General features: G+C 45.1%; 4 protein-coding genes across 4 annotated transcripts; 1 reads left to right on the top strand and 3 right to left on the bottom strand.

The window, feature by feature from the left end:
* Nucleotides 1-628: 628 nt before the first annotated feature.
* Nucleotides 629-12075, bottom strand: LOC108080040 (small G protein signaling modulator 2). Its single transcript, XM_017174617.3, has 7 exons — nt 11124-12075; nt 5928-6604; nt 5152-5872; nt 4795-5091; nt 3256-4729; nt 2925-3202; nt 629-2858 (listed from the first exon to the last, which is right to left on the bottom strand). The coding sequence occupies exons 1-7, from the start codon at nt 11194-11196 to the stop codon at nt 2770-2772; spliced, it is 3609 nt and encodes a 1202-aa protein (XP_017030106.1). The 5' UTR covers nt 11197-12075; the 3' UTR covers nt 629-2769.
* Nucleotides 12076-12648: 573 nt separating this feature from the next.
* Nucleotides 12649-15701, bottom strand: mal (molybdenum cofactor sulfurase). Its single transcript, XM_017174806.3, has 3 exons — nt 15505-15701; nt 15244-15394; nt 12649-15146 (listed from the first exon to the last, which is right to left on the bottom strand). Exons 1-3 carry the CDS (start codon nt 15575-15577, stop codon nt 13031-13033), a joined length of 2340 nt encoding a protein of 779 aa, XP_017030295.1. The 5' UTR covers nt 15578-15701; the 3' UTR covers nt 12649-13030.
* A 454-nt stretch (nt 15702-16155) lies between these two features.
* cactin (cactin, spliceosome C complex subunit) lies at nt 16156-18494 on the top strand. The gene has a single exon (XM_017174765.3). It carries the CDS (start codon nt 16250-16252, stop codon nt 18383-18385), a length of 2136 nt encoding a protein of 711 aa, XP_017030254.1. The 5' UTR covers nt 16156-16249; the 3' UTR covers nt 18386-18494.
* On the bottom strand, nt 18487-18933 carry LOC108080133 (migration and invasion enhancer 1). Its single transcript, XM_017174767.2, has 2 exons — nt 18853-18933; nt 18487-18787 (listed from the first exon to the last, which is right to left on the bottom strand). Exons 1-2 carry the CDS (start codon nt 18885-18887, stop codon nt 18526-18528), a joined length of 297 nt encoding a protein of 98 aa, XP_017030256.1. The 5' UTR covers nt 18888-18933; the 3' UTR covers nt 18487-18525.
* Nucleotides 18934-19037: the final 104 nt, after the last annotated feature.

Raw genomic sequence — 19037 nt, 5'->3', positions numbered from 1 at the left:
CCCCAAAAAACCCAAGGCCCAAGACCCGAGACCCAAAACCCTATATACCCTGCCCCAAAAACACCCCCCGTTGGAGCCATTAGAGTGCTTAACATAACCTGCACACTGTGGATTTGTGTGTACCGAAATATTTTCAATTACGGTCTCAGGTGGAAGCCGAATGCCAGTGTTGGCTAAGATGGACGAAATTCCTGCGCCCAATTTGTGGGCTCCCAACTGTGCAGGGCAAATATTTATCAGGCCCCAAACGATGTGCAGCCGGCTTAAAGAGTTCGCTACTTAATAAATAAATAAAATTAGGTAACTAATTAGAAAATAAATAAGTTATTAGGTAAATAATTTAGTTATATATTATAGAATAATAATTAAAAATTAATAAATAAGCAAGTAAACATATAAGTAATGGAATAAATTGGTAAAAATACACAACTTTGTTAAGAGAATAGTATGGAAAATAAATGCTTACTGACCAACTCAAGAGTTGAGAATTCTAAGGCAAGCGAAAGATGCAGAGGTATCTGTTACCAATAAAAATGTTTTATATTAAGTAAAATAAAAAATTAAATTACTAATTGCTAATTTAAAAATTCATTTGGTTTTCTTGTAAACATTTTACATAATTTCGTTTTATTTTGTTTTTCTCTTCATGGTTTTTTGGTAAATTATACATTGACGTTGCGTTTTCTTTTTTTTTTTAATGCATTTTTCTTAAATTCTTAATTTTTTTTCCTTTTGGTTGTTGTTTTTGGTTGCTGCTAATTCTCTGGTCTGTGAGATGTCGCTTGGAACATAGGATATCTGTAATATGCATGCGTATGCTTTTTTATATGTGGTTACAATTGTGGGTAACGTAATATTCTATATGCTCGGGCTCTATAGGTGGCATCTCTACACAGACGCGTATATAAATATATATATATATATATATATATATATACATATATATATATGTATGTGTATATATATGTATGTGTATATATATGTATGTAGCTTAGCTTGAATACGATACAATATAATATAGCGAGGACTCGCGCCTTCCTCGATGTGTTTCGTTTGTTTTTTTTTTATGTTTTTTTTTTAATTTTTTGTTTTTTGTTCTGGTGGATCAGTAGATCTTTTTTCGAATATGTGTATCAAAAGTGTGGCTAAAATTTCGCTTGGACTCTACCGACTTAAGATTTCCCTTCAGTTTTAGCTTTCATTTTCGGCATGTGTAAAATATATCTTTTCTCTCTCTGTCTGTTGCCTGTTGTCGTCTCCCTCTTGTTCATCATGTGTATATATAACTATCCTTTTTTAGCGCTTACAAAAATATCCAATATTCAAAGAAGCAACAAGAAATCACATTAAGTTTTTTTTTTAGTTTTTAGTTTTTAGTTTTTCCACGTTTCTTAAGTTTGTTGTTTTTGTTTGTTCTATACACAAAAAGCGTGCTACTTGCTTTAACTTGGATTCCACACAAAGTGTTTGCTCTATAGTTTCATACAAGTTGTAAATATATATATGTATGCATGTATGTAAACCCAGTGGAGGGATTTTTGGTGCGCCTGCACTTACCAAAAAACAACAAGGATTCAGATTCTGATTCCGATTCGGATTCGAATAGAAACTAAGTATTTAGCCTGAGAGTTGACAGCAAAACAATAGCAACAAATCAGGCTCGGTTATAACAAATACACGGTTAACACATTCTGTTGTCTATATAGGTAATATATCTATAAATATTTGCTTAATATTCTTTTGTATATTGTACATATATGGTATCTTCATATTTTTTTTCATATTCATAATTCGGCTAATACCATGAAACTCAACACAACACAACTCAACTCTCCTGTTGTCACCTTAACAATATTTGCATAACATTTGTGTGGATGTGTTTCAATATTTTATGGAGTTACCTGCAGGATCCACCTGCTCCACCGCTTGCAGCTACACAAAAATAAAAAGAAAAACAAGAGATAACATAACCATGACCAAGCGAACAATTGCAATTCAATATCTTTCAATATATATGTATATATATGTGGGTGTATATATCTGATTACTTGCCAGATCGATAACATAACAGTAACAACAATTGGCCGCTATCGCAGCCGCACAGCATTGCCCTATATAGATGATATCTAATACAATATCCCCAAATATCCGTCGTCCAATCGAATATACAAAACGTATAAATATGCAACTGCCTCTACACATATAGTGTCTATATAATATTACCAGTATATATATAGTATATATTTTGTATAAGTATAAATAGTTTATCTTTTACGTTGTTCGATTTCCACTTGATTTTCGATTTTCGATATTCCACTTATTCACTTTTCCTTCTTCTGCATTTAGTTTTCTTTTTTTTTCAGGTCACTACAATTTCCTTAATTTCCTTATTTTCTCTAAAAGTTTTCATTAAACACATTTGTCGCCTTCTAAGCAACTCCCAGCCGTTTTCCACAAAAAAAAAACCATTAAGGATTACGGGAAACATCCCAAAAAACCTCAGCGAGAGCCTCAGCCTAATTGCAATCTCTAGGGTGTGCAGGTAAGTTATGTTTTTTATGTATGCTGGGGCTATATGTCAAGGGGTGTATGGTATATATATGCAATTCTCTAAGCCACGACACTACGACGCTACGTCTATAACTCTATGATCTAGGTGCTGGCTACTTAGTACATCGCAGGCTCAATACTGATCGGGGAAGTGAGGTCGCAAACTGAGGAGTCCAGGAACTGACAATGGATGAAGGACTTATGGAGAAACCTCACACTCTACTTGTTCTCGATGATGGTCTGAAGCTGGAGGACCAGACTCCGGGACAGCTGCAGGATCGATTGGGCATTGTGGCGCTCGGCCATTTCTATAAGGAAAAAGAATATATATATATACAGGATATTTCTTTCCTTATAAACTATATTTTTCTTACCATTAAAGAACTTGATGACATCGGTAAAGTCCATGCTGTTCGAGAGTATGATGTCGCGATAGGTCTCCAGGAGGGCCAGCGCCAGGAAGAGGACAAAGTGACCGGAGGCTATGTGCTTGGCCGCCCAGATCACCTCCCAGGTGGCGAAGACGTCGTCGTAGACCAGCTCCCGCTTGAAGTCCAGCAGGAACCAGCGGTAGCAAAAGTAGAAGTGCGTGTAGTCCCCATTGGAGTCCATCAGGTCGTACATCTCCGAGTCGAGGATTTGGATGAGGGATCTATATAATGCATATTAATTATCAGAGCTTAATAATAGTTTACAAAGTCCAACCTCATGTTGGCAAAGTGCATGTCCATGGCTCCTCCGCTGGGGAAGTTCTCGATCATCCGCTCCATGAGCTTGCAGAAGCAGCTGTAGCTGAGCGACTCGTCGTCGAAGATGACCAGGAGCGGAGCCACCAGGTCGCACATGCCCTGCATGTAGCCCACGTCCAGGTGCTCCCACACGTACGTGGAGATCACGTTGCGCAGCTTGTCCAGGTTCTCGTTGGCAAAGTACCAGTAGTTCCTGTCACACCTCTGCACATCCTTCTCAATCCTGTGCAGATTTAGGCCAAACTGCTCGAGCAGCTCTACGCTGTAGACGCCGCCATTGGAGCTGGCCGGTGAGACACAGGCGGACTTGGGCTCCTGCAGGGCATCCAGGGAGGCCACCACCGTGATGTCTTCGTTGAGAGGCGACATCAGGCTGGTCTTGCGAGAGGTAAACTCCTCGGTGGGGTCGTCGTCGTTTAGGGCGTCAAGCGAGGCCGCTTCTGTGATGATAACCGAAGTGCCGGGCTGCGAGTGCTCCTCCTCCTGCTCTGGCTCTTGCTCCTGTTCCTGTTCATCCAACCTCACATCGTCGGCGCTGTGGAATTTGCTCAGCTGTCCCAGCGGCTCCTCTTCCTCCAGCTTGGCCTCGGCCATGTCGACAAACTCGTTGCCCACCGTCTCATAGCTGCTGGTGGAGGGTGAGCTCTTGATGCTCAACATCAGAATGTTGCCGCTGCCATCCAGGCTTAGGCCGAACTCGTTCTCGGTCTCAGAGTCCGCGAAGCAGTTCTCCTGGAGGCGTAGCGGTTCCATGTTGTCGATATTCTGGAACTCGAGAACCAACTGCTCACTGAGCTGGGGCACAACTCGTTCACCCTGTTCCTCCTCCGGCACCACAGCCTCCTCCTGATCGTGGCCTTCCTCCTTTGGGTCTTGCTCTTCCGCTTCCCTGGCCATTTCCGGTTCATCAAACAGATCTCCCGGATCGGATATATCCGAAAAGTCATTATCATCGAACACATCGTTTTCGCCCTCGTCCAAAGTTAGGTGATCCGTCTCCCCATTGCCGTTCCTCTGCTGCCGTTCCAGCTCTAGCTGGCGACTGCCGTTTGTGAGCTTCTCGTGGGAATTGAGGCCGTTGGAATTGGGATTGGAGTTGGCTGCCAGGCGAGCCTGCTCGGCACTGAGCCTGGCCACCGCCAAGGCAGTCTTCTCCTTCTCCCGCTGACGCACAATGGCCTCCACCGCCAGCCATTCGCTCATTGTGGTCTCGTAATAGTGCTTGCACGTCTCGTCCTGCTTCCGTCGCTCCTCCGATGTGGATCCGAAGGCGTAGTGGCCCAGCAGGTAGGGCCACACGTCCTTGCGAAGATCGGGCTGAACGCCGCCGAAGTAGACCAGTCGATACAGCTCCAGTTCGCTGGAAACAACGCCATCCTCGTGCATCGCCAGCCACTTGTCACGGGTTAGACCCTCCTCGTCGGCAGCCACTGGTGGGGGGAAAAGGATTGGAATTAGTTAGTTTCCCAAAGGGAGAGGTCCATGAACAACTCACAGTCCGGCATAATGCGACCGTTGACCAGCCCGGAGAGATGCGTCCGCACCGTGGAGAGGTGCCGGCAGTAGGCCAGCCATCCATAAAAGGCTCTGGAGATGATCTGGCGGCGCATCGTGGAGCAGACCAGTTCGATGCTGGTGCTCTGGCTGGCCTGGATCAGGGGGGTCTCGCAGCTGCTCTGATCGATCGAGAGGCTCTTGCTGGAGCAATCGCTGCTGCCGGTGGTGGAGCAGCTGCCCAGGTGCTTTCTCCGGGGACTCGACCGGCCCAGCTCCAGGATGGGATGGGTGGCCACTAAAGATCGAAAGTATATACAGATGTATATTGGTAAGCTTCAGAATTAGGTTTACTTACGGAATTCCTCGTGCTGACACTTGCTGACCACACGGAAGACATAATCGATGGGCGTCTCATCGGCGGAGGTGCCCGCCTCCATAACCGAGGGAAGGATGTGCCGGCGCACGCTCTTGGGCCATGGGAAGAGCTTCCCGATGCCCCGTTGCGACCAGAGCGGCGGATCAAGCTGGCCGTGCGGCAGGAGACCCGTCTCCAGGCAACTAAGGAAGGCCTGCAGGTGACCGCCTTCGGGGAAGTGGATAGGGGGACGCTGGACACCGTCCTGGCCCACCAGAATGATGGTGCCGCCGGTGTCACCGCCTCGATTCTGATGGCAATGGACGTAGACGATCTCATCCACATTGATGTTGAGGGCGTAGCCCCAAAAGAAGCTCTTGTCACCGCCATCGCTGTCGTTGTAGCCGTTCATCAGCTGGTTGGGCGTCCACTTGATGGTCAGCGACTGAACGCTCTGATGTAGGCTCAGGTAGCCCGGCATTGGCTCCGACACGTCCTTGGGCAGGACCAGGACGTTGTTCTTGCCGTAGAGCAGGGTGGTGCGCGAGTTCTGGTGCAGTGACTCCACATAATCCTTGGCCACGCTCGCCGGCGAGCTGGCCTTGAAGCTGCCGCTGCTCGTGTCCTCGGAGCTGGTGTGCAGGCTGCGCTTGAAGTTGATAATGGGCCGGTGGGTGGTGGGCGGTGTCCGGTTGCCCGAGCTGATCCTGTGACGCTGCACCTATAAAATTATGATTAAATAGAGAGTCCGAAACTGATCTTCGACGTGGACTTACCAGCTCGTCGGCACAGGGATCGGACCAGTAGTGGTCGGCAGTCTTGGCCCGGGTGAACTCCAGGGCGCAGGGACCCACCAGCAGCGAGCTTAGGATCGAACCATAATCCGGATCGGCCACCAGGGCCTCGCGATCGTAGTAGCTGCTGGCATTGCCCACCAAATGCTCAATAATCTTGGCCAGTCGCTTTTCATAAAGGGCCAGTCGAATCCAAAGGTACTTGCCCAGCGGGGCAATGTTCCCGGCCCCACTGGCACCACCGCCGCTGCCCGCTCCGTTGGAAACCGTGTTGATGGTGGTCACCGAGCTACTGCTTCCGCTGCCCTTGCTCAGCAGCTTTGGCTTGATGATGCTGTCGCTGCTGGAGGACGAGCGCTTGCCGCTCACCGCATGACTCTCCTGGGCGAGCTCCAGTTCCAGCAGGCGCCGGCTAACATAGTCTGCCTCTGGGCAGATTTTTGCAATCTTCTGGATCAGTGCCGTGGTAGATGAGGTCTTGAACAGGCCCAAGGCACGCCGCCTCAGGCCATGACTCAGGCAGGCTTCCACAGCGCCGCAGAGCGAGGTCACCGAGCTGCTCTCCTCGTGCACATACTTCTTGGTCACCGCCTCCTCCATCAGCTGTTTCACCTCCTTCTTAACGCTGGCTATCAGCCGCTCCTTCAGCTCGCTTTCCGCTGTGCAGGAAGAAAGGGGAATTAGATATACACTGAGATAAATGGAAATGGAAATACATATATGCGACCTGGAAGGGAACTCTAAGAGATTGAAACTGTCTTGTCCTAATTGGCTTGCTACTTATTTGCCTTAGTGTGGTTATTGATAATCCCTGGAGCTGGCAAAGGAGCCCCCAATAAATTTGATTTGATTGATTGCACATGCCGGAGTGCCCCGCCTCCCCCAACTCGTCTGGGATTTTCTCTATTTACTTTCTTTACTTTCTCCTCTTCCATCGGTCGGCGTTCAGACCGACGTCAATCATTTTGTCATCGCTGTCAATTTTTGTCCTGTTTGCTCCCGTGCACAAAATCGCCGCCACCACTACACCCATAAATGCGCGGGTATACGGTGCGTATACGTACTATGAAAACTTTTTTAATCAACGATGCAAACAGGAAATTGAGTTGCCTGTCTATCGCAAGTTGTCAGCAGTTAAAAGGTCTTGGACTAAGGCAAAGGACACTTTTTAAATACAACAACAAAGTGTAACTATTTAAAACATTTTCTTTTGGAGAAAAATTGGTAAACTAACTATAAAAGGGCTTTAATATTGATTTAAGTAAGAGCTTTTAGGTAATTTATATATTTTCTTTTCTTATACTTAATTATTATTATGAAATATAAAGGACATCAGTATGTATGCCTTGTTCTATGTACAAATATGCTAATTGGATAAAAGCACCACGAACGGAAAGGGCCTGAAAGGGAGTCAGAGGAAAGGCGCGCCTCTAATTAGAATGGAAATAAAGGATTTACGCTGCTACGTGACATGGCCCGCCAATGGCCAGGACAAGGTTCCAGGACAAGGAACGGGAATTTGAGGCAAAAACATAACCAAAATCGATAAGGGAAATTGCAACAGTGTCCCAAATTCAAAAACGTTAAAGTAGTTAAAGGTTTTTTGTTTAAGATATAAAAAAATTTGAAAATAAACTAAAATCGCTTTACACAAAACTCCAATATGATATGGAAAATTTTGTTAGTTTGCAAAAAACCACAAAAATAACTATTGCAGCTGTTTCTTTTCCAACGACGTTTAGAATTCCCAACACGTTCTAGATTTTAGATGTATAACAAAGAACCAAGACAATTTCTGATAGTTAGTGCTCTGATTCTTTTCATCTTTTTAAGCAGTTAAAAAAGGACAAACAGACACCATTTTCTGATTACAACTTACAGGACTGGAAGGACAGAAACCACATGTCCGTGTATTATAGAAAGGTGAAGCGCATTCGAGCACATCGGCACATGCACTAAGTTGTTTATTTTCAATTCTCAATGCAATTTGCTATTGCCGCCGACTGGAGTGGAAAACATTTCAATAAACAAGAAACTAGGAGCGCCGGCCACATGCACAGGCACATGCACATGCATGATTATGCGATGGCAGGCACAGGCACAGCCGCAGGCACTGTAACAACCACAACCACAGCCACAGCCACGGGCATTCGCAGTGTGCCTGTGCCTGTGCTGTAACCTTGACTCGATGCTAAAAAACTTCCTTGAATTATAACCTACAACAACGGGGTGGCAGCGGTAGAGCAAAAGAGACGGCGCGAGGGAGTGACACCTGCGACGCTACCAATACAGGCGCACGCACACCGCACACTTGACCCTGAACAACATAAAACAGCTGATGACAGGGCAAAAGAAAAATGAAACGCAGAGCGAAAGGAGCAAAAGGAAAAAAAAAAAGGAAACGAGAGAGAGAGAGAGAGTAGAGCTAGAGGAATGAGAGCACCGGCGAGAGGCCCGGAATATGCGAGGGCAAGTGAGATGGCAAATGGGAAGATGAAAGGCGATGCCTCTCTCTCTCTCTCTCTCTCTCTCTGGCAGAGCGGGATGGCAGTGTGTGCGAGTGCATGGGGTGCTCCTTTAATTTGCTGCCAGTTACAGAAACACAACAAAAGCAGCAGCAGGAACGGTGCTAAGCTGTGCTGAGCACCAAGAAGGAATAACGGAGAACGGAGAGCCCCATACACATCATTAAATCCCCTGCCATGGCAGCCATATTGTAAATGGAAGCGGTGCCCAAACATATGTTTGTTACCCAACAAAAGGGCGCACACAAGTGCGTAAGCGTGTGTATGTGTCTGCACGGAGAAAAGGCCAACGGTAAATATACCACTTTCATGTGCCTAGTAATATGTAAAACAAATTTATTAAAATATTTATTTTAATCATAACATAAAAGACATTTACTTTTTTAAGTTTACAACAAAAATTTTTCAAAATTTCCCTTTTTAAGGATCAACTTAGGCAAGAGAAGTATAATTTATTTATTTTATTTAAACAAATCCAACCCTACGTATGAGTAATATTTTAATAGTAATAAAATATATAAAATATATACGCACTGTTGACTCTATGGATTTTTAAACTTCTAAAGAGCTAAAAAAATGTCATGTAATTTTTGTCTTTAAAAACGATATCAATTAATATTTTTAGCAAATTCAGTTTTACGTATGAGTGATATTTTAAAAAAATATTAATCATACGCACGGTGGTTTATATGGTTTTATTAATTAACTTCTAACAAATGTTTCTTGGAATTTTTGTCATTTATGGAGAAACCTCAATTTAAAAAATATATTATTTTGATATTATATTATATTGTTATATTATAAAATTTAAGATTCAATTAATGTAATGACAACAATCTCGTATATTTTTGAGCAATGCAAGGAACTATAAAGAGACCGGGTAACGGCGCTGCTCAGAGGTAAATGGAGAAGGAAAAGGACACGGAACCCGGAACCGGAACAGGACATTGTGCGCGCTTCTCTGATTACTTTAATTGCCAGGCAATTTGATGAATTTCAAATGAGAGGCCAGCCGCTGAATTTAGGGCGGCCAAGAGGGCGTGACGCGGCGTAATCGCATCGGAATATGTAAGAAAACGGCTGCGATAATGCAATTACCGGCTACGTCCGACATTACTATGTATTTAAGATGTACATATGTATATATGTTTCTGAGCAGGAATGTAAGCAACGGCAGGAAGGCAAAAAGAAGATTAATGCCAAACTGACCTATTGGCCATGAACTTTTGCATTTGCCATGGTCAGGGTAATTCAGGTAATTCCACTTAATTGGACGCGTGTGTGGGTTAAAAAAAAAGCCATGCAATCGATGCCAATTAGAGCGGTATTACCTCTCACTCTCTCTTTCTTTTTCTGACCCTGCACCTGGATGTAAGCTGCTGATGCACCTGCCACCGAGCGTTGCTCCATTTCGCCCCCTAATTAATGGCCCACGCACACTCTGGCCACTTATTCGCAAATCAGCTGCCAGGAAAGAGCAAACTTGTGTCGATTTTAATTGGATTAAAATCTATATTAAATCAGTAATAGGATAGCTACAGTTCGAGGAAATCTATGGTAATTCAACTGCAGGTATCACTGAATAGTGAATTTTCCCAAGTTTATTTTAGCTTGTAATTTAAAGGATTGGTTTTATTAAACAGCTAATTCTTGAGTAAAAGATATTTTTGTATAGGAATTCTCAAGTAAAATAAATTACAGTTTACTTTTAAGCATAGCAACAAGTGAGTTCAAATCGCATTTGATATTTACAATAAATTCATTATTCTAGAGTACATATATCATATATTATTATATGAATTTTAAATATATTTTTAGTTATAATATGAATAAATCAACAACAAAAATAAATCCTGTACTTGTATAGCTAGCATGCTGAACCCTTAAGAGTTACCTGTATGAAATATGGCCACTCAAGTTAATTTGATTACGAAATTCTATTTGTAAAGTTCGAGTTCAAGGAGCTGGACTCCAAATATATACATACATATATAAATATATATATAAATATATGCATGTCTGATGTTGTGTGTGTACACAAATATAGGATTGTTCCCCATGTTCCAGCCAGTAAGTATGCTACGCTTTGCGAACTTCTCGCTTTTCGCTCCTGGATTTATTGAACAAAAAATGTTTCGCTTGCCTAAACTTTTAATAAACAGTAGACAACCGCTAAGTCATAACATATTATTTAAACACGTTAGTTTTAATTTTATTTATTGACTAAAAACTACAAGCAAGAATGATTTACTGCTAGCTAAATTAACAAGGATTGTCCTAAGGACTTAAACATTTAATTCTGGCCTGGTCATAAAGTATAACTACAACTTAACTATACTTTTTTTTATCGAATGGCCACTGTAGCCGAATATGTTTCGCGTCTGCTTTTGCTCTCAGAAAAAGGGACGCGAAATCATTTCACTTTCGCACCTTCTACGCATCAACGCCAATAACAACAACAAATCACACACACACACACGACACGCACACAAGTGGCTAAATTTGTGTGTACGTATGTATATGATATGTAATTGGTATTTGCCACTCCTGCTGTTCTTGTTCTTGTTTTCGCCATATATTTTTGGTTGTTGTTGTTGTTTTTTTGTTTTTGTTTTGGGGAATAAAGTGGAAAAGGCAAGGACCGACTACTCACCGCTGTTGACGTCGCCTGTGACGTTGGCAGCGCTGCCGGCGCCGCCGCCACTGAAACTGTGTAACATATTCATCTGTATTAGTGGATGATGGACGCTCCTGTCCTGGTGTCTTGCTCACTCGCACTGGCCCTTGTCCTTGCTCTTGCTCTGCTTCCCTTCTTTTGCTCTCGCTCTCGCTCTCTCTCTCTTTGTCTCTCTTTGTTGTTTCCTTTTGAATTTTTGTGGTATAATTTTTGTGGCAAGTGTAATTTCCTCTCTTCGCTCGTTTTCTTTTTGTTTTTGCCAGCTGCTTTCTTTTCTTATCTTTTCTTCTCCTTTGTTTTCTATTACTTTGGCTTTGCTCTCCTTTTGTTAACAAAGAATTGTGGTATCAAAAAAATTTCCTTTTAGATTCGTTGTCTTGTATTTTTGTTTTCCTTTTTTCCTTTTCTGTGTTGCTTGTGGCTGTTGTTGCTACATTTTTACTACTACGCACGCACACACGCGACACACACACACACTTATATAAGTGAGAAAATAACAAAGGCAACAACAACAACAAGGGGTGTGTGTGTGTGTGTGTGCTTGTTATTTGCAGTCGTAGTTTTAGTAGTTATTCACATTTTTGTTGCATACTTTCTGGGCGCTCTCTCTCTCTCTCTTTTGCACTCCCTGCGGTTCTTTGGTGTGCGTGTATATCTACTGGTGATTTGTTGTTGCAAACGCTTTAATATTATTAGTTACAATTACAATTTAAATTCAATTTATTCATTTGATTTAGCTTTCAGCCCTGCTGTGTGCCGTCAGTTACTTATTGTTATATTTTCCGCCTCCCGGCTAGTGTTGCCAATTCGTAGGACAGCTAAGCTAGCCTTTGGAAAACGCTTAAATAAGCCAAAAAAAAATTGTGATGGTGGCTAAAAAATCTACAGAAGATTTTTTTAATTCCTTCGGACGCAACCGTCTGCTTGCGCGTTTCGATTTGGACTGAATCCACAAGGTCCACAAGGCATATCTTAAATCAGTGTTGCCAGTTTAGCTTTTTTTGGGCTATATCTAGCATACATATTTCACAAATGGAAGAGTTTTCTTTTAAATTAAACTCATAAATTCATAATTCAAAGTCAACCATACACTAGTAATAATTTTATTTGTGAAATCAATGATTTATTGAATTTATCTGATTTTAAATATAAAAACTTGTATAAAAAATTAGTGGCAAAACAGAAAAAAAAAATAATGTATAATAAATATTGCAAATAATTTTCCTTAATTTCTGAAAAACTGTATTACCAACACCCACAATCCTTTGCCTCCATCAAAATTTAAAATTTACAATTTATTTATGTCTTGTTTGCTGCAATTTAGGGATAATGAGCCCTGACCATAGCATATCTATCGATAAAAGGACATCTCGACGTTAGGGCTTTCACCCCATTGTTGATTAATTAGAGATATTAATTATAAATATAAATATTATACATATAAATAGGGGTTTTCACAAAATGTGGATTTCCTAAAATGTTTCTGTTGAAATAAAACAAATTATTAAGTTTTTACAAATAGATTTTATTGTGTTGTCTTTGTTTTTTTTTTACCTTTCAAAGGTTTAAGACACTGGCAAGAGGTATGCGCTTACAAAAATTGCTTAAGCTATTTGTGAATGTTTGTTGAAGTATTTCTAAGAAAAATGTAAATCCAAATATTTTGTATTAAACATATTTATAAAATAATTATTAAAAAGTTTTGAGATTTAACAAAATTAAACATTTTTATAAATATTTTTTTTATATTTCCTTTTGAAATATATATTTGAATACAATTATAGCCAGTTTCAAAATTATGGATGGAATATGGTGTACTATTTTTGGCAATAATTTTTACCCTGATATAAATCTAACCACTTTTGCGGATTACTGCGTGCTACTCACTCCGCCAGAACGACATCGCCGCAGGACATGTGCTGCTCCTTGCCGTCGGCCTCCTCGTTTGCCTTGGCCACCCTGGTAATATAAATGCCAAACCGCATGCGACCCTTTTGGAGGCGGGAAATTGTGGTCAGCGTCTCCGGGGATCGTTCGCCGGTCCGTTGATTAATACATATCATATCGCAACGCTGACAGGGACCCTCCACTCGAAAATGCACCTGCCCAATGGTGAGCTCCTGGAAGGAGAGCTCCTCAAAGGCCGAACCCGTATCAATGATAATATTGGCCCGGAAACGATCCACAGTCTCGTCGAGATCCTCTTCGAACCGCAGGGATCGCACAGACGAGCGGTTCACCAGCAGGAATTGAGCCTGATTGACCAGACTCAGCTTCTGCTGATCCTTGGACGAGTTCCTGTGTCCCGATTGCCGGAGCAAACGCAGACCCTCCAGTCCAAGATTTTCACTTAGCCACTGGGCAACGATTTCGCCACAATCCAAGCCGTTCACAGGCTGCCGACACACCTTGCTGACGCACTTGGCCGAGTCAGCCGCCTGGTCCTGCAGGGAGAGGGGCACCGACACTGAAGAGTCACCAAAGTGCAGCTCCAGAAGATCCTCGGTAATCACCGGCCTGATCAAGCACAGTTCCGTGCAGCGTTTCTGGGTGAGAGCCATGCCATTCATGTCCACAATCATCCACTCCCTGTCGTACTTTAAGCCCTGCTCAGTCAGGGGCCACGACTCACCCGGCGAACTAATCTTGAAGGCGGCACAGGACTTGACCGGATATATGGCCATTTGTAGGAGTTTTGGCCGCAGCCTCTGGACACGTTGCTTCAGAACCGGCGGCAGTTGTTCCGCCTGCTCCTCGATGAACAGAATCCGCTGGTGCGGCTTGCTGGCCACATAGCTAGAGCGCAGCATTTTCAGCAGCTCGTCCACATCCTGGCGCGTGGTCATATAACCAAAAGACACACGCACCGCTCCCGTGGGCTGGCCATCAATGAGATCGTAGTAATCGCCGCATATGCGACCAGCTCGCTTGTAAATCGCATCCATGGCTTCCTCATCCAAACCCAAATAGTATTGGCAGGCTCCAATATTGCAGAAGCAGCCGGTGCGTAGGAGAATCCCATGAAGGGCCGCCACGCAAGCAATCTCGCCAAAGCCCACAAAAGAACCGGAATCTGTGCGTACATTAAAGGCAACGATGCCGCCCTGCCGGCTCTTGTCCTCGTAGCCAACTTTGTTGTACAATTGAATGAGGGGTTCGCCATTGGGATGCTGCAGTTGCTTCAGCTGGTCCTCCAGGTACTTGGCCAAGCCGTGAACATGCCTGGAGATCCTTTCCATGGTTGTTAAACCCTCCATTCTGGGCACCAATCTCTCCAGCGTGCGAAAGCCCTCAAGCAGTCCCACAATCGCCAGAAAGGGCAATGTCCCATCCTCGTATCGCTGGTGAAAGGACTCCCTCAGCTGGTGGTCCATGGCATGCGGATAAGCATAGTTGATGGTACCGCCACCGAAAAATCTTCGCTTTCCAAAGGCTTCGGCTCCCCGCTTGCTTACTAGCAAAGCGCCCACACCCGTGGGATAGCCAAATATCTTGTAGAAACTAAGGCACACATAATCGGGCTGGTATTTCTGCAGATCCAAGGGACTGGTGGCCACAAAGGAAGCGGCATCAAGACAGACATAGTAGTTGCTATTATCAATGTCATGTGATTCCTTCTGAGAAGTCCAAATTAGTTTTCCAGGTTGGCTTAGGCCATTTCTTTGGATGTTTCCAATGGCCTCCAGTGGGATTTTGTAGCCACTAAAGTTGCACTGGGCGGAGAAGGTCACCAGGGAGCTGCCGCTGGCTGTCCTAGGGGATTCTCCATTCTGCTGGCTTAATTCACCAGAGATCTCCTTTTCCGTCAGCATATAAATGCCAGTGGCCTGGACCCTTTCCCTCATGCCCAGAACCGAGGTGTGATTCTCCTGGCAAAAGTGAAAGTTACCCGACGAACCAAAGTCAAAATTCTCAGCCACCAAAGACAGGGCAGCGGTGGCATTTGCTGTGAAGATCACATGGTAGTCCTCGGCGGTGGTGTTGAAGAATTCCAAGATCCTATAAGGAAGTTACATGGGAAAAGTCAAACCTCTAATATATTCCCCCCTGTAGAGGGCACTCCAATGACACTGGACACGGTTGAGAGCACACTCACTTGAATCGCACCTGGTCCACAAAGTCACCGGTGAGGCGGCAGGTGTGCGGATTGCAGAAGACATTCCGGCGCAGTTGCTCCGCGGCGGCTGTCACCTGGTTCTCAGCATACAAGGTGGTGCCCGCATGATCCAGGTAAATGCTCTTGTTGTCTGAAAGGAACGAATAAATAACCAGTAGTTGTTATCTGTTTACAATGCGAGTATTTCACCATGATTTCGTTTACCCCCGTACCCCGCCCCGCCCCTGACCTAGCACTTACTGGCCAATCTAGAGAATTCTGCGTCGATGTTCGATTGCTCCGATTGTGTGAATTCCGGGCGATATGACGACATGTTGGGAACTGTTGAGTGCGTGGGGCTGGGAGTTGGGTTTTATTTATTTCGAGGCCGGGAGCCGGCATGCAATAATTGCGGCAAAAGTGATGGCATACTCTTTCCAGGGTAAAAAGTAATATCAGTATTTGCATTCGTTTGGTAAATAACAAAAGTTTTACTCTAACTTTACATTTCTTAGACTCTTATTTTTAAGGGAGTTTTTTTTTAATGACTTATTTAATGTGTTTTGTTTATAAAATTTATAATTTTATCCCCTGAAAACGATTTTATATTTAGTTTAGGGTATTTACTAGTCGATATGTGAGTTTTTATTTTATTTTGATCAGCTGTTTGTAGTAGTGTTGGGTAAGACACCAACTGCCCAATGTTTTTGATTTAAAATTCTTTATTTTTATTTACCAATTAATTATAAATTAATTTTATTAATAAATTTAGAAATAATTTAGCTATTTTCAATTGCAAATACGTTTATTTCAAATGTTTTCAATCCCAAATATTTTTTAAAAATGCTCACCAGTGTTGCTTAATTCCCATTTAATTTATCGCTTGCTATCGATAACATGATTTTATGAAGCCCCATCTCTAGCGCTGTTTGGTGTGTCTCTTTTGTTTTGATTTCACAATTTGTTGGATTGGTTTGATTTATTGTACAAAACTGCGCCAAACACAATGCCCAAGGAGAAATCCAAGTCCCGACATCGAAGTCGCAGTCGCGAGCGGAGAGATCGGAGTCCGGACCACAAGAGCAGTCGCCATAGAGAGCGGGAAACGGAGAGAGATCGAAGGGACAAGGACAAGGAGCGTGATCGTCGCCGTGAAAGGGACCGCAGCCGGGAAAAGCGCAAGGAACACAAAAGCAGCAGCAGCAGCAGCCGAAAACGACGCTCCTCATCTTCCTCCTCCTCCTCCCGCACCGGAGGCCCCAAGTCGCCGCTGGCCAAGAGTTCAATGAAGCTGCTGCAAACGCTGGAGGCGCGTCGCCTGCGGGAGCAGCAGGATCGCCAGCGGAAGAAGGAGGAGCTAAAGGCCCAGGAGACGCCCGAGGAGAAGCGATCTCGACGCTTGCGCGAGAAGCAGGCCAAGGAGCAGCGTCGCCGCCAGCGAATGGGCTGGGACAATGAGTACCAAACATACTCCAACGAGGACAATCCCTTTGGCGACTCCAATCTCACCTCCACATTTCACTGGGGCAAGAAGCTGGAGGTGGAGGGTCTATCCAATCTCTCGACCAAAACCGTGGAGGTGCTGTCGCTGCAAAAGCAGCTGGAGAACCGGCGCGAGCTGGAGAAGGTGAAGAAGCGACGCCAAGAGCGCGAACTGGAGCGGCAGGTGCGCGAGGACGACATGATGATGCAGCAACGCGCCAAAGAGGCGGTCCAGTTCCGTGAGTGGCAGCGGCAGGAGGATCAGTTTCATCTAGAGCAGGCACGCCTGCGCAGCGAGATTCGCATCCGTGATGGCCGGGCCAAGCCCATCGATCTGCTGGCCCAGTATGTGGCCGCCGGCAATGCTCCGCTCGAGGAATCCCTCGAAATGCAAATGCACGAGCCCTACATGCTGCTCAATGGCCTGCCCATGGAGGAGCTGGAGGATCTGCTGGTGGACATCAAGGTGTACGAGGAGCTGGAGCAGGGCAAGCATATTGATTTCTGGAACGACATGATCACCATTGTGCAGGATGAGCTGCAGAAGCAGCAGAAACTGCTGGCCGAGGGCAATGCCCTAAATCAACGGCGAGATGGCATCCATCAGAGTGTCGTCAAGGATGTGGCCGATATATTTAGGGGCAAGAATGCCCACCAGCTGGAGGAGATGCGTCAGCGCATCGAGGCCAAGATCAGCGGTCGAGCAGATGGCGTGGACATCAGCTACTGGGAGAGTCTGCTCTCGCAGCTCAAGGCGCACATGGCTCGGGCTCGCCTACGCGACCGTCACCAGGCGCTGCTCCGCGAGAAACTGCTGCTGCTCAAGAAGGAGAACGATGACGAGACGCAGGTGGGGCAGGAGGATATGCCGCAAGTCAAGAAGGAGGAGGAGGATGAAGCAGAGATGGAGACCCAGGAAGCCGAGAATCCAGAAGATGGAGATTCCGCCGAGGAAGATCCCCTCAAGGAGCTACGCGATGCAGCGCGTCTCTACCAGGCGGGCAACTACAGTCCGCGCTATATACGCGAGGAGGACTTCACGGGACGGAGGCTTCAAAACGAAGACGACGACGATGTTGAGGGCGAAGGTGCCCTGTATGAGGAGGAGGATGACGAGCGGCGGATACAGCGTCAACGCCTGCTGGTCCTACATCCGGAACGCGTCGACACCAACCAACTAACGCCACAAGAGCTTCGCATGCGTAACGAGGCGCGCCAGGGTATGCAGGGCGACGAGGCCGAGTTCAGTGTGGAAACCACCCTGGACGCTGTGCCCCAGCTGGCCACAGATAAGTATCGTCCCCGAAAGCCCAGATACTTTAATCGTGTCCACACCGGCTTCGAGTGGAACAAATACAATCAGACGCATTATGATATGGACAATCCGCCGCCAAAGATCGTCCAGGGCTACAAGTTTAACATCTTCTATCCCGATCTAATGGACAAATCACAGACGCCGCAATACTTTCTCACTCCCTGTGCGGACAACGGTGACTTTGCCGTGCTGCGGTTCCACACGGGGCCGCCGTACGAGGATATTGCCTTCAAGATCGTCAATCGGGAGTGGGAGTTTAGCTACAAGAGGGGATTCCGCTGTCAGTTCCACAACAACATCTTCCAGCTGTGGTTCCACTTTAAGCGGTATCGCTACCGTCGCTAGGGTGTCTAGAGAAGCTGGAGAAAAGCAAGTACCTCTCATTATTTTATTATAACTATTTTTTTGTAGTGCTTGTAAAAGTTCAAAATAAAGTGTGAGAATAAAGTGTGAACAGTGTTTTGAAAATATACCCCATACACCCCTTACATCACGCTGCAGTCCTTGATGGGCTGCTCCAGGACCGTCTCCACGGGCTCTCCCCGCTCTGCGCGCCGGACCTGGGCCAGAACGCTGTCGTGTTGCGGAAAGGCCAGGCAGGCGAGCTTCGAGTGAACCAGGTGGCCGTCGATGGCCACCTCGAAGGAACCGCGACGTCCTTGCCGGCAGGCAATCTCCACCTCGGGACTGGCGGCCAGGAGGAACTGGCGCAGCAGCTGGCACTGGCCGCTGAAGTTGCAGATTCCGCTGCACAAACAACACGCAGGAGATGTCATTGGCTGCTCGTCCCAGCTGGGGCCAAGGGTACTCACCAGTATTCCACATCCACCTTGACCATTGATTGCATAAATGTGTAAATAATTGCAAATAACAACTAACAGCTGTGGAGAGTGACCAGACTGCGCGAGGATAGCGGTCAATGTGGCGGACTTTTTAAAACGATTTCAAAAGTGAAAATACGTTAAAAAACCACAAAGTAATATGTTTTTTTCTAATT

This window comes from Drosophila kikkawai, chromosome X (genome assembly GCF_030179895.1).
Source record: "Drosophila kikkawai strain 14028-0561.14 chromosome X, DkikHiC1v2, whole genome shotgun sequence".
NCBI lineage: Eukaryota > Metazoa > Arthropoda > Insecta > Diptera > Drosophilidae > Drosophila > Drosophila kikkawai.
The sequence above is the reverse complement of the archived record's forward strand: the minus strand, read 5'-3'. Positions and strand labels throughout refer to the sequence as shown.

Bases quoted from the DNA above. Each gene is read 5' to 3' on its own strand.
- LOC108080040 (XM_017174617.3), bottom strand. From the start codon at position 11,196: ATGAATATGTTACACAGTTTCAGTGGCGGCGGCGCCGGCAGCGCTGCC. The intron at 6,605-11,123 runs GTGAGTAGTCGG...CTTCCTGCACAG, and splicing joins CACAGGCGACGTCAACAGCG to CGGAAAGCGAGCTGAAGGAG. The intron at 5,092-5,151 runs GTAAGTAAACCT...TTCGATCTTTAG, and splicing joins GTGTCAGCACGAGGAATTCC to TGGCCACCCATCCCATCCTG.
- mal (XM_017174806.3), bottom strand. From the start codon at position 15,577: ATGTCGTCATATCGCCCGGAATTCACACAATCGGAGCAATCGAACATC. The intron at 15,395-15,504 runs GTAAGTGCTAGG...CGTTCCTTTCAG, and splicing joins AGAATTCTCTAGATTGGCCA to ACAACAAGAGCATTTACCTG. The intron at 15,147-15,243 runs GTGAGTGTGCTC...ACTTCCTTATAG, and splicing joins GTGGACCAGGTGCGATTCAA to GATCTTGGAATTCTTCAACA.
- cactin (XM_017174765.3), top strand. From the start codon at position 16,250: ATGCCCAAGGAGAAATCCAAGTCCCGACATCGAAGTCGCAGTCGCGAG.
- LOC108080133 (XM_017174767.2), bottom strand. From the start codon at position 18,887: ATGCAATCAATGGTCAAGGTGGATGTGGAATACTG. The intron at 18,788-18,852 runs GTGAGTACCCTT...TTGTTTGTGCAG, and splicing joins AAGGTGGATGTGGAATACTG to CGGAATCTGCAACTTCAGCG.